Source organism: Talpa occidentalis, unplaced genomic scaffold (assembly GCF_014898055.3).
Source record: "Talpa occidentalis isolate TD23 unplaced genomic scaffold, MPIMG_talOcc4v2.1 talOcc4.4, whole genome shotgun sequence".
Taxonomy (NCBI): Eukaryota; Metazoa; Chordata; class Mammalia; order Eulipotyphla; family Talpidae; genus Talpa; species Talpa occidentalis.
Window position 1 is genome coordinate 16790556 of NW_023604295.1, and position 14363 is coordinate 16804918.

At 34.7% G+C, this 14363-nt stretch overlaps 1 protein-coding gene across 1 annotated transcript in view; it reads left to right on the top strand.

The window, feature by feature from the left end:
* Window positions 1-14363, top strand: part of TMPRSS15 (transmembrane serine protease 15) — an 88756-nt gene that overhangs the window by 50239 nt on the left and 24154 nt on the right. The window contains 2 exon segments of the mRNA XM_054701143.1: window positions 5754-5864; window positions 7106-7238. Of these exon segments, the coding sequence (XP_054557118.1) occupies window positions 5754-5864; window positions 7106-7238 (244 nt within the window).

The following is a 14363-nucleotide window of genomic DNA, read 5'->3' on the forward strand; positions in this document are numbered from 1 at the left end:
CCTTCTTACTCTAGATTTTTTTTTATCACATCTAAAACATAATCAGTAGGAAAAACTTCGGGCCTTCCTGCTCATCATAGATATCTAAATCTATAACCATATCTGTATCTTTACATTCCTAAGTAGGGGGTATAATATAACTCCTTGCATTCAACAATATACAGAGAAATTTTTATAGCTTGCCGCTTTCTTTGGACTGTAATATTTATTTTTTTCAAATTGTTGTCAGATAACTCAGTGGTTTTCGCTAGGTCCAGATATACCAAGAGTGGTATAACAACTCAATTTGCCCTCAAGAAATTTGGAAAACCATGACCATTTTTGGCAGAGCAATTTTCTGCTGAAACTCTACCATAATCGGATTATTCTTTGAGTTGACTAGAGGCCTTTAGTAACAATTTGTACTGTACATTTCTTGGTCATATGTACTCAAAAACTCTGGCACTAAAATACCCATATTTTCCACAAAAGTTGTTGCACAAAAGCATGGTGAAGATTGCAAAAATAATAGAGATTACAAAAATAATAGAATAATGTGGAAAAACATGAGAGTCTATCATGGGCATGAAAGAAAAATGTTAAGACACAACTATTTAAAAATAATAGACTTCCAAAAAGAAAAGAATCAATCAAAATTAACAGTAAAAGGTAAAAGGGGAAAAATTATATACATTCTGGATCTGATTAAAGAGGCCTAAAAACTCAGTCCTTCTGGTTTCTGTAAGAAATGAATTAGCAGGAATCAGTGTTATAAAATTTCCTGTTTAAGTTTTAAATTTCAAGAGGAAAGTTTTGAGCAAATTCCTAAGCAAAATAAACATCATCATTGTACAAAGTTGTTAGAAATTAGATCAGCTTTATATTTCACTCATTTTTTAATGAATATTTAAAAACAGGACCTCCCTGGTAGCCTAGGGTTTCAGTCTCAGCACTATCACAGCTATGGCCTGAGTTTGATCCCCGGCCAAGGAGCTGACCCACATGGTACAGCAGACCTCTCCTGTTTCACCCCCTGCTCCCCTCAGCAGTGTATTTCAGTAGGTCCACCTGTTCTGCTCCCCACTCTGTCTCTGGTGAATCATCTCATTCCCCCACCCCAACTCTGGCCTATACCCCAGTTCTTCTATGCAAAAATTTAAAAATAAAGAAATAAAAAGGGTGCTGTGATATTTCTACATTTTTGAGGAAAATCTACTTCAATAATAATAAATAAGCATCAATAGAATTCATATTTGAACACAATAGAATTATGTGTTAATTTCTTCAAAGTATCTTAAAATAGAGGCAGCAAACACCAAATACTGGAGGAGAGAGTCTCCCAACTTTTATTCCAAGAATGATATCATGGAACGAAGTATTATATTTTTTTAAAAATTGGAGCTGAATAATAAAACTAACTGAAAGTTCTAACTGATAAGGGGTAAGGTAAATTTATAAACCTAAATAATTGAAATCATTATCAGGCATTACCCCATTTATAAAAATGAAAGCATCTTAAAACAAATTTTGGAGAAATAGTTGCTTTTTAAGCCTGTATTTTAAATTATAAATGAGGAATAAAAAAGTAGAAAAAAGAGTATATTGTGAAAAGGAAGACAGCAACAAATTTTGAAAAATATTAGATGCCTTTTATATTCAAGAAAAGCCAAGCAAGCATAATCTATTATTGAAAATACAAAATAGATACCAGATTTATGGTGTAGGGGCTGCCTATATTTGTTTGCTCTTTCACTAGTTTTCAGTTACTATTAGTATGTCATTTAAGAAATAGATCGTTTTAAGAGCAATTTCTCTTGATTGAAGGTAGAATGAAGCCTTCCATGGCCATCCCTGTGTGGTGAGTATGCCAGGAATGTGGTTTCACATTCTTTCTGGACACAGATAGAGGCTGCCAGGGAGCAGAAAATGAAACTAGTGGGTTGTCATCAGCACAGTCTACTCCCAGCAAGAATTTTGCTCTGAAAGATTGAAAAGCAATTACAGAAGCAGGGAATTGGCAAGGGGAAGATAATCAAGCTAGTAATAGAAAGAGATCAGGTATACATCTCTGTTTATATTGCAGCTCTACTCTGGTGATCATTTTTGAAAAATATAAGAGATATCATAAGCTTTCAGCACTTATGTGCTTCTTTTATGACGTAGTTGGGGGCTGCTTGCAAAGCATTAAATTGAAATATCAAACAATTGTATAAGGTATTTTGTATCTCCTATTTTTGTCCTGTTTTAACCTTTCTATATATATATTAAGCTAGAGTATGTGAAATTTGGATTTATTAAGATCGGTCTCCAGTAAATGCCTCCTCATTGCTCTTTTCTGATACTTGGAGTCTTAATTAGGAATTCAACAGTGCTTATCAGGCAACTGTGGAAGTGACAGCTGATTACATCCAGGGGGTTCAAGCCCTCCCCAGATTGTATGGCATGTGCTATGGAGATCATTTCAGTTCCATTTTTAAACCAAGCATATGTTGACTGAATGAGGCAGGGTTACTAGAGACTTCATAAAAAGAAGATAGGAAAATTCAATTCTTAGCAATATTTCTTCTTTCTTCTCTCATCATGAGCATAAAACAATCAGAAATAAGATTTCAGAGGCCACAGAGAATTAAACTTTGGGATTAAAGAGTCTTAATGAACCTAAACTGCTATATGTTGCAAAGAATCAGAAATGAATTCATGCATGTAAAAAAATTTTGAGTTAATTTATGCCTCTTCTCAGAATTTATAATTTTTATTCTGTTCATCAACAATAGATTATTTTGCCCCATTCAGCATCATTTCATCCAATGCATACATCTTAAAGAAACTAATTATTCTGCATTCATAGAGTATAATCCTAGCAGTTTGGGCTAGACCACAAAAAATCAATTATAATTTTCAGATATTTACATGTTTTCATTTATATATTTATTCAGAAAATTAAATTTGCTTCCAGTCAATGAATATGTGCTTTTCCAGTTAAATACAGCCTGACTATACTAGTAAAAGAGTAAAATTACCAATAAATGTATTTATGATTAAATTATTCACTTTGAGAACTCTTTTCTACATAACAATTTATCAAGCTATAAAAACAAAATAATGAGATAATTTAAAAATTAGTGGTGAATTGCATTTTATAAGTATGTTAAGATAGTTGATCATGGATATGTAATTAGTGCTGTCAACCCTGTAAATATATACTGAGCATAGATTTAAAAATACAATATGTATATAGAAGACATGTATACCTAGTTTTAAGCTTTCCTATTTTCTAAAAGATTAATACAGGGAAGGAAATATAAAGTCAGTTAACATTATTAATTCTTGCCTGTAGAATATGTTGTTGTCTTTACCCATTTAGCATCCCACTAATCTTGTTTAAAAAGTGTGTGTTTGTGAAACAAATTAACAATTACATTTACAAGATATATAATACTCCCAACAGTATTATATTAGAGATGTGCAACCTACTTTTCCCATGGCATAAAGATTTATCAAAACAACCAGTCCAGTCATGTCTTCCTTAAAATATTTTTTTCTTTAAAGTAATTTAGATTTTGATTGAAAATATATAAAATTTTTGAAGTTTAAAATAAAGTATATAAATAGCTTCAATTATTGTTATAAGATACCCAGAGGAATGTCTTAGACATGATTTTTTTTCTTGCTTATTTGGTTATCAGCAGGAAAAAAAAAACCACTGGGGCATATGGAAGTAAGAACATTATTTTACAAATGTCAGTAAAATGAATATTTTTTTTAAATGTCACTATTTTGTTAAGAATATTATTTATTTGGTTAGGTATATTAAAGGCATTTCATTATCATTGTTTAAATATATGTTTAAGATATAAATAGTTCTTTTTGACTAATTATAATAAAGAAAAAATCAAAATCAACAAGCAACTATAAACCAGAGACACACTATGGGGTGAGTGGGGGAGAGGAGGGATTAGGGTCAAAATAAGTGGGGGTGGGAATTGTATGGGGAATATAACCAAAATTAAAATGCATACATTGTGCAGAAATGAAAAAAATGATGTAAGAATTATATAAAATAGAATATATGAAAATAAAAATAAAATAAAATAAATAAATAAATAAATAAATAAATAAATAGTTCTTTTTCCCATTTGACAGTTAAGGAAACAGATTATTTTATTTGCCCAGGTCAAAAATAAATAAAAATATAATGGCTAAATTACAGCTCAACCCAAAGTCATATAATCCTAGAATTTTTCTCAGTATGACTATCTATGCTGAAGACATATGAGTGGAAGAGACATTAATTTCTCCAAACCCAGGTACCATCTTCCTTCTCAGGGAATTCAAATCCCATGTGGCTCTCAAAAGAGATACAAATACCTGTGTAGAGCTAGATATCCCTCCCAGGCCATGATCAGAAAAGACCTTGAGGGAAGCTGACCCTTCTCTCCTGGTGAAATGTAACTCTTTAAGACCAGATAAACGGGACCTCCCCGGTGGCACAAGGGGTTAAGCACAACACTGTGAAGCAATCCACAGCCTCTGCAGCACAAGATCCATCCCCTGGCCAACAGGGAGCACCTACATGGCGCAGCAGACCTCTCCTGACTCGCCCGCTGTGCCCCTCAGCAGTGTATTTCAGTCAGTCTGCCTGTTCTGCTCCCCACTCTGTCTCTGGTGAATACTTTCACTCTCTGCAACACTGGCCTGTACCCCAGTTCTTAAATGCATAAATAAATCTTTAAAAAAAAAAGACCAAATAATTCCAAGTACAGCAGTACCCAATCCTTTTAAACATGAATATTTTCCAGTATGCCTTTTTTGGACATTCAAACTCTAAAAACAACTATTCTCTGCCTTCCTGTCTGCTCAGTTCCGTGTTTGCTTAGCCTTTTAATTTTCCATGCTTTTGCATTCTGTGAATTATATTCTCGTGAGTCCAAACCTGCTTTACTTGTTTGAAACTTCATCCCCAACTTATAGAGTTTCATGTCTTTGGGACACTTTTCTCTGCTGAATAACATTTTGATTGAACTTGCTGTCTCCAGGGTGGCCAACTATGGTTCTACCAAAAGGCAACAAGCACATTTCTGTATCATAAAGGTTTGTTATTTGGATGGGAAAGCAAACAATCTCTCTATGCTGGCGTCACATACTGCAATGGTTTCTTCTTATACAAATTTAGAGTGGAGATATTTATTGAAAAAATACTACTGAGAATTTGTAAGGGAGAAGTGTGTGCCAAACCTCAGTCATCTCTTAGAATTGTCCCATGCTCTGTTGCAAAGGTGATACCTACAGTTTTATCCACACTCTTCTCAAGTCACCTCTGATTTCAACACTATTATCATTGTGTTATTCTGAGCAACTAAGTCTTTTTTTTTTAAGAATTATTTATTTATGCATACAAGAACTGGGGTGTAAGCCAGAGGTGCATGGGGTAAGAAGATTCACCAGAGACAGAGTGGAGAGCAGAACAGGCAGAGCTACTGAAATACACTGCTGAGGGGAGCAGCGGAGAAGACATGAGAGGTCTGCTGCACCGTGTGGGTTGCTCCTGGCTAGCCAGGAATCGAACAGGTGTTGTAGTGGCTTGCAGTAGTTTGATATTGCTGTCTTTAACTCCGGTGCCACCAGGGAGGCCCACAACTAAGTCTCAATACAAAAGCAGGCTCAACCATGTGCTATGGCAAAGAGCTGATGTGTTAAGGGGCAAATATGAGACAGGTACTCCAAAATCACCTTTCATTTCTTTATCCTTTACAATAAATATTCTTTCCCCATAGAACCCTGCAAGGAACATCATTTTCAATGTAAGAATGGAGACTGCATTCCAATGGCGAATCTCTGTGACAGTTTTCCACACTGTCAGGATGGCTCAGATGAAAAGCATTGTGGTAGGTTTTATTCTTAGAATAATACTTTTATCACTGTAACCTATGGATTTTATAAATTAATGGAAGATTGTGAATGTGCTTACTAGGACATGCTTTGGTGCTTTTCATATGCATATCATTCTTGGTGAATTCAGCAATTCTGCCCCCATTCTGGTTAGGAAAAAAATTAACAAGAAATCCTTGACTTTTTGTTTGTTTATTTACATTTGGCTATATTTAATAACTTTATGTCTAGGAAAATATATATATATATAGGAAACATAAATCATCACAGAGGCAATAGCCCACATCAGACTTTCTAGCCCTGTTCATATTGACTGCTATTCTCTGTAACCTGCCTATGTACAGAGGAATCTCCATGCTTTTTTATAATTTATTTTCTTAGACTTGGTCTTTTGCATTCTTATTTCTTCAGTATATTTTTCCTTTGCCTTTCTGAGTCTTAAGTCAGTCACCCTGCCTTTATAACATGAGTATTGGTACTATGTCTTATTTTCATTTCTACACACATATTTCATGCTACTTGTTATGTGCCAGGCATTATAACTAAGTGCACTAAAAAATCTTAATATAGTGAAAACTAGCTCTATTTTAGCCTTAAGAAAACCAAGCCTTGATGAAGTTAAGTGACTGCCAAGGGCTTGAGCTGTTTTAAAGACAAATTTGTCTAAATCTAAGTCAATAATGCCCTCATTCTTCTCATAATAGGAAAAATATATAAACAATAATGTTTGCTTACAGAATTACAATATGGTGTTTGTGGATAAAACAACCTTTCTGATGTTTTACTTATTTGATAAACTAGCTTAGCTTGGCCCAGTTCCTACCTGGCCACGAATGGACTGAATGCCTGTCCAAAATGGTTATCAGATGGTGAGGAAGAGGATAGAAACCAAACAACAAAGGAATAAATGGACAGAAAATAACTTCTGGAAAAAGGAGTAGGAAAATCTGCTTTAGGCTGATTCTGAACTTTATAGTTTTCCTGTTTTTAGAGACTAAGTTTCTATGATATCACTTTATTTTCTGTTTTGCTGCATTGATATGCAATGAACTTGTATCTCTGCCTTTCTCATTTTTAGTTATATGAAAAAGCAAAGTTAAGTCTACCAAATTTGTATTTTTCAACTTAGCCCTCTATCATACTGTAAACTCTAAACATTGCACTTTTAGTTTAGAGTCCATTGTTTACTTTGATGTACTTTGGTCCAAATGACCCTGTTGTGATCTAATCTCTTTAGTGCGTCTTTTCAATTCAACGATGAAGAACAATGGTTTGGTGCAGTTCAGAATTCAGAGTGTGTGGCATGTGGCTTGTGCTGAGAACTGGAACCCCCAGATTTCAAATGATGTTTGCCAACTGCTGGGACTAGGGTAAGTAATTCTACTCTCCCCCTCTTCAGGGATTCTCAAGCTTTTTTGATATCAAATTGGATTTTCAAAGAAATTTAAAATTTATGACAGTTATGAATCTAGAGAGTAAAAATCTTTACTTCATTCCCAATAAATTAACCATTGCCAATAGCCTTTCTATAAATATTATGTAAATGCAAATTTATAGAAACATTACATTATAAAATATTTTATTATATGATCCAATGGTAGTTTTCCTACACAGGAGTTTTTTTTTTTTTCCCCATGTCATGATATTTTCTAAACATTATAATTTTTTAAAATAACATGACATTTCATTTTTATCATAATAGATATAACTAATTGGAAGGGTACCACAGAGAACATACTTTTGTTATATGTTTATAACATGTTCACAATAGCTCTTTCGTAAAATGTGTGGCAGTACAACGGTTTTGTAAAAGGATGAACAAAATTTTAAGACTCTTCCAAGAAGGGTAATCCAAGTGATAATTTCATATTTGTGATGCACCAAAAATTTAATATACCTCCCAATCTAATGTCATAATATAATGAATCAAACATAGAAAATTCACCATTGCTTTTACCTTCCCATCAGTTACAAAACTAGTAAGATGAAAATGGAAGGTATTCAGTAGTAATAATTTACTTCCTTTAGATGTACAGTTTACCTATCTGATTTTCCATCTGACCCTTCAGCACTCATGATTTGGGAGACTTAACAACATTGTGTAACACATGTTATTTTTATCACTTATAACAGTCTATTGTTTATTTCACTTACCATAGTAAGTTATGAAATCATAAGAACTAAATGTATTTTATCCATTATTGCATTGCTGACATCTAGAATTATCCTTATCTCAAAATATTGTGCCAAAAAATGTTGTGGAAGAAATAAATTATTCATTTATTTCAGGTATACCTGTATATGTAAATACAGATATAATTCACTAACTTGTCCAATTAACTCATCATTTTTTTGTCCTCTACTAGAAATGGCTTTCTAATTTATTCTAAAAAATTCTAATTTGTTCTAAAAAAAATTATTCTAAAAATTTATTCTAAAAAATTGTACCGTTTATTCTATAACGTTAGAAAAGAAAATTGGAGTCTACATCCACCCATACACAGGATTTGGCAATTGTCTCAGCTATTCCTTAATAATTAAAGTCAAACATAATTGATTGCTTCTCTTATATGGGGCTCCTCTTTCTGATTAGTAGTTCACAAAGAGTTCTCATGCAATATACATATCTTCAAAATTTATTTCAAAGTGGCTTTCTTTTAACTTAAAACATATTTCCCACTAGAAATAGCACCACATGCAGTGATTAGGTCTTCAGTCCATCCTGTAACAGTTGTTTAATTTCTAGTAGATGGAGAAAGTTATACTCTACTCAAACCAAGATATACCTAAACACAACATGTAGATATTTACCATAGAAAAATGGCTGAGTTAAAGTCAGAATATCAAGAATCTCCCAAAACTTACTGCAATTAGACTGAGAACTTTCAACTCACACTATCTCCTAAATGCTACTCATTCAGAATTCCCTAGCTCCAAGCCTCAGGCAGGTGAAGTCAGTCTCATCAGGAAGAGCAAGGAACGAAGTGAGTCATCATCCAGTGTGTAAATAATCATCAATTTAGCTTATGTCTATTAGTTAGAATCTTCCTATACTTTATATGTATATGTGTCAATTTCCTTTTATTATACATTATAGCTTGCATTCTTACAAAAAACCTTTCAACATGATGGGCTTTCAGACCTAGAGTGGCAGAGGGTGAGTTGTAATGTTTTTTGATGAAATCAACAAAAAACTGAAGCTGACATTTATTTACTTATCTCGTTACTAGTAAAGCACCAGGTAAGTGACATTGATTCCCAGTTCCTACTTGAAGACTGATTTCATTTAATAGTGACTTCATATAGGTAAGGCCATAGGAAGTCATTTGCTTCCACTTCTAAGTTGCCAGCGATACCTGAGGAGCAGTTTTACAGACTCAGAACTTAGTTTGCAATGATTAGGCTAAGAAGATTGGTAACTTCAATTGTTTCCACAATTGATGTCTCGGATGCCCTAGATGATTGGGTTTCCACCCCAGAGGGGCTGGTGTTCCAATCCGCCACCTTTCTAAGTATGATTATAAACGCAGGCATTCTTTTCAATGTGGTTTGTGAATCTTAACTAAATTGTTTCCTGGAGGATATATGGAGTTAAAGGAATCATTTGCAAAGGTCAAATGCTCAACATTTGTTCGCCAGAAGTTTTTTAAAATGAATTTGAGTAGAATGTATTGGGTGATGGCATCAAGCTAATTTCTGCCGTTGCCTGAGACAATTGTCCTGGAAAGGACACATACTTTTCAACAGTTGCTAATATAAATACATTATTTTGATGACTCCGGGATCAGAAACCCAAGCATTAGCAATGAAACTGTGTCTGTTCCATGCATTATATTGACTTTCTTGCCTTCAATGTGGTGGGGATAGACATATAAATGCTATAGATAATTGTAATATATGTGATAAATACAGTGTGCTCTAGGAGAATCTACTCAATTTGGGCATGTTGGGGAAGGCTTTCTAGAAAATGCCCTACGTGGAATGGATGACAGCCAATTCCGCACAACTGTGTACTATATATTTACAAGTTTTTACTTAGCTAGATTTTACTCTCTAGTTCACTGACCTCATCTTCTGGCAATCACAGTGCTTCCAGCAGGAGGGCCAAAGAACTGGATTTTTTTTTTTTTTTTTTTAGTGTTGCAAAGCAAGTAGTGCATCTCTCCACCGTTGATCCAGTGTTCATGATAAAGGTCAGGCACTGACTTTTTTCAGAAATGAGCCAGTAATCTCTGCAAAGTCTTTCATCTTTGGGCCTGCACTTATTGAGTAGTCTCCGTAGTGCTCTGGCAATTGAAAGACAGTTACAGCCTTAATGAGAATTTGTTTAGACTGGTGCATAGTAACTTAAAGAAAACAGTGAGTTTATGGTTGTGGGAATTTCATGGGCACTATAACCAAGATGAGAAAGCATACATTGTAAAAAAAATGAAGAACAATGTAAAAAATATATAAAATAAACTAATAATTTCACAAAGCAACAAAAAAATAAAAATAATAAAATGATGTGTTTTGGTACAATAAAAAATAATTTTGGACTCCATTTATTCAAAAGACACTGTAGTCTCTCAAAATTGTTTCAGCAGATTGGGTACAAAATGCAACTCCCCCCAGATTCTAGGAAACCCTATGAGGAAGATTGCGTTGGTTTTGCCACATTTTAAATAAAACACTGTAGGGGCAGGATGGGCACAGAGCAGAATCTCTATGCTCCAAGCAGATAGGTTAAAGGAGAGTGTCCTGGAGCCCTCAGTGGCTTTTTCAGGGTTTTATTGGGATTTTTACCAAGCATATGGCAGGCAGGGGTGTCTGGGGTCCAGGGAGACTGGCAGGCCTCCCAGGTCCCCGTGAATCTTCACTCTTTCTGGGCTCTCTGGCCTTCTCTCATGGTCTCATTCTCTCTCTTTTGCTTCTCTTCTGGTGGTTCTTTTCCTGCTCCTTCTGTCCTCTGGCATCCTATGATGCCACCCTTATAAGCCCAGTCTCTCAGCCCAGGTGTCCCCGCCTACGTATGCCCATACCCCACTCCAGGTGCCAGGCATTAGGCATGCATTCAGGACAGCAGGATCCATCATTAATCCTAATGGCGGGAGGGCAGAAAAGGCTGACGATCATTTACTTTACAAACACACTTTCATTTTCTGTCATTTATAGCATGGGTAAAGTGATAAAGTACTTTGAATGACATTTTCATGTCTCTGAGCAAAGTATGAGAGAAAACATCTACTAATATAAGAAACTTAGTGATTTTTAACATATTACCTCAGAAAATATACTACCCAGTTACTACCCCAGGAAATGAATTATGCAGTTGATTGTCTTGTTAACATTATTAAAAATATGATGCCATCAACTCTGCCCAGCTTTACAACATGATGAAAATTCTCACATCTTGAAGGTAGAGTTGGATACATGCAGATGCCGCTCTGAGAATCTGGGGTTCATTTTTAAATCCCATAATAATCCTGTACAAGAGACATTCAGTTCAAATATCAGATACATCAAGTTGATCCTCTTGTTCTCAAACCCATAAGAAATGAAATCACTTCAGTGTTCTTCCATTTCAGAGGTGTTTTGAAAATGTTGGGGTTTGAGGAGTTAAATATATTTTTAATAAAGCTTCCCAAAAACATAGAGCATCTTGATTTAACTTCCTATGTAAACACCAGAGCATTGGTAGCCACAATACAGCACTGGATCCTGATAAATAGAAAGAATCTGTGTTTTATTTCATTTTAGTTTAAGAAATGGGTAGACAAGTAAACACCCTGTGCTGATATATATTTTCTGCCACTGTTCCAAATTTTCTATTATATGGGAAAAGCTTTAATATAAAGCAATAATAAAGATATGAGGATTAGCAAAATAAAATATTACCTTCAACCTCAAATGATTTCTTTTAATTTGCTAATTTTACACAGAAATAGTTTTATAATATTATCTGTTATTTTTAATTTGTGAATTCAACACTAAAAGGAAATTTTTACTTTGTTCTTAGCTGTGCTCTTAGTGTGGGATAGATAGGAGGGAAGGGTAGGTGAAATGATTAAAAAAAAAAGCAACTTATTTTACTAGGTTTAATTGACCAACTTAAAGAATTCATCATTAGCCTGGGGTACAAATTATCATCCTGGTATTCTTCCTATTTTAAAATTAGAAATACATTGATTAAAATACATATGGGGAAAATAATCAATAACAAGCTGCAGTGACTATAACTTTTTTTTTTTTTAATTTATACAAGAACTGGGATATAGGCTAGAGTCACGAGAGGGTTAGAGGATTCACCAGAGCCAGCAGGGAGCAGAACAGGCAGACTAACTGATATACACTGCTGAGGGGAGCAGTGGGCTAGACAGGAGAGGTCTGCCGCACCGTGTGGGTTTCTCCCTGGCTGGCCGGGAATCGAACTGGCACTGCAGAGGCTGCGGACAGCTTCACAGTGCGGCGCTCAACCCGCTGTGCCACCGGGGAGGCCCTTTCGAAGATTAATATTTAAAAGGTTTATTATATGCCAGGGTTAGGAAAAGGAAAGTAGTCAGGTAATTTTGTCTGCTATGGTTCTAATAATGATTAGATTATCAAAGATGAACCTAAACTATATTTTTAGATGTACATAGCAACTACAATGTGATAGGGAGATAACAGTAGCTTGCTTAGTGACAGAATTATAGGTTCTGCTAATAATATGCAGTTAGTCACCTACATTTGTATTGGAAGTAAAAACTAAATTTCCATTCAAGAATAGTAAAAATTAAGATGCAGTTATTTCTCATCCATTTTCAAATCCCCTCCACGTTATCACAGACGACTAGGGACTCCACTTCTAATCTAATTTTGGTTAGAAAAACTTGATTCTTTAAGAGCTCCAGGTGATTCAGTTGGGATGGTTTCCTCACATTGCAAAAGCACTATGAGCCTGTGGGTCCTTGTTTCAGTTAAAACATAGAATTTGTACAAGCATCTCCAAAGTTTGACATTTGGTGTCACCACCTATGTGGAAAAACTTAATAAAAAACAAACAAAAAAAGATAAGATGGGAATTGGTAGCAAAAATATAACTACTGTCTTCAACTTTGAGTATTTTTCTATTTGTTAACTTTCAGACAAAGCAAACAGAAACTAAACAATACATCAAACATTTTTTTCTACTGTACCCAGAGCTAAATACTCTTGAGGACAATTTCTGAATTAATCCAAATGGTTCTTTATTTTGTTTTTTGACAGTCTCTTTTAACATCTGCAAAATATTTCCCCATAGCTTAAAATAAAAATAGACCTCTCTAACAAGGCCATTGTTACAAGGGTAAAAAGTGAAAAAAAAAAGGCTAATTTTTTGGTTACCAGTCTGGCATTATTACTTGTTAGATAAATTCTTGATTTTTTTCATGAAGTACGTGAAAACATATTATTGCTAATGAAGGGCCTCTTTTATGTGACATGTCATTTATTTGTATTGATACAGCTCACGAACAATTCTCCTAGTCTTGAACTTTTACTTTGACATATAATTTATTAGGTATTTTGTTACCTGAGGGAGATTTATATGCCAAGGAAGTTACAGAAAATATAATTATATACACAAAAAGTTCAGAAAATCCTTTTTATGCATTGGTATGATTTGGAGCACTTACAAGTAGTTTTCTGCACTGTATACTGGTTCGTTTATTATGTAAAAGAACAGATTATATTTTTTTCCCAAACCAATATCCTTTACTTTTGGGGAAGGTTCTGGTTCTTTGGGAAGGTGGAGGTTTCTATATTCTAAAATAGAAACATGTAAGGATAGAAAACTTTCACCTTGTGAAATGAACAAAAAATTTCTTGTTCATCTATTTCCTTCTAAAAATTATTTCCAACTGTTCAACCTATAAATAAAGCTATACGTTCTGTGAGACCAAGGACAATTTTGAGTAAAATTGATAAATCTAATGGAAAAGTACCTTCATCCTCTTTTTTTTTAAGATTTATTTTTATTTATACAAGAGGTGGGGTACAGGCCAGATGCGCAGGAGGGTGAGAGGATTCACCAGAGACAGAGTGGGGAACAGAACAGGCAGACTGATGAAATACACTGCTGAGGGAAGCAGCGGGCCGGGCGAGACACGTGAGATCTGCTCACCATGTGGGTTGCTCTGAGGCCAGCAGGGATAGAACCGGCGCTGCAGAGGCTGAGGACAGCTTCACAGCGCTGCGCTCAACTGCCTGCGCCACCAGGGAGGCCCCCACCTTCATCCTCTTTTCCTTCAATTTTTCCCTTCCTTTTCCACTTTTTTTTATCGCCTTTATTTCTCTCTCCCTCCCTCTTTCCTATGCCCTATTTTATGCTTTCTTCTTCCCTCCTTCTTTTTTCCTTTACTTCATTTCATTCTTTTTTTTCTTTTTCAAAAGAAACTGAGGATATTTTTAAATAAAGAATATGATCTATAATATTAATAGACTTGTAGATGAAAATAAGGAGGTCAATGATAGAACATATAGGATCAGTGTAATTG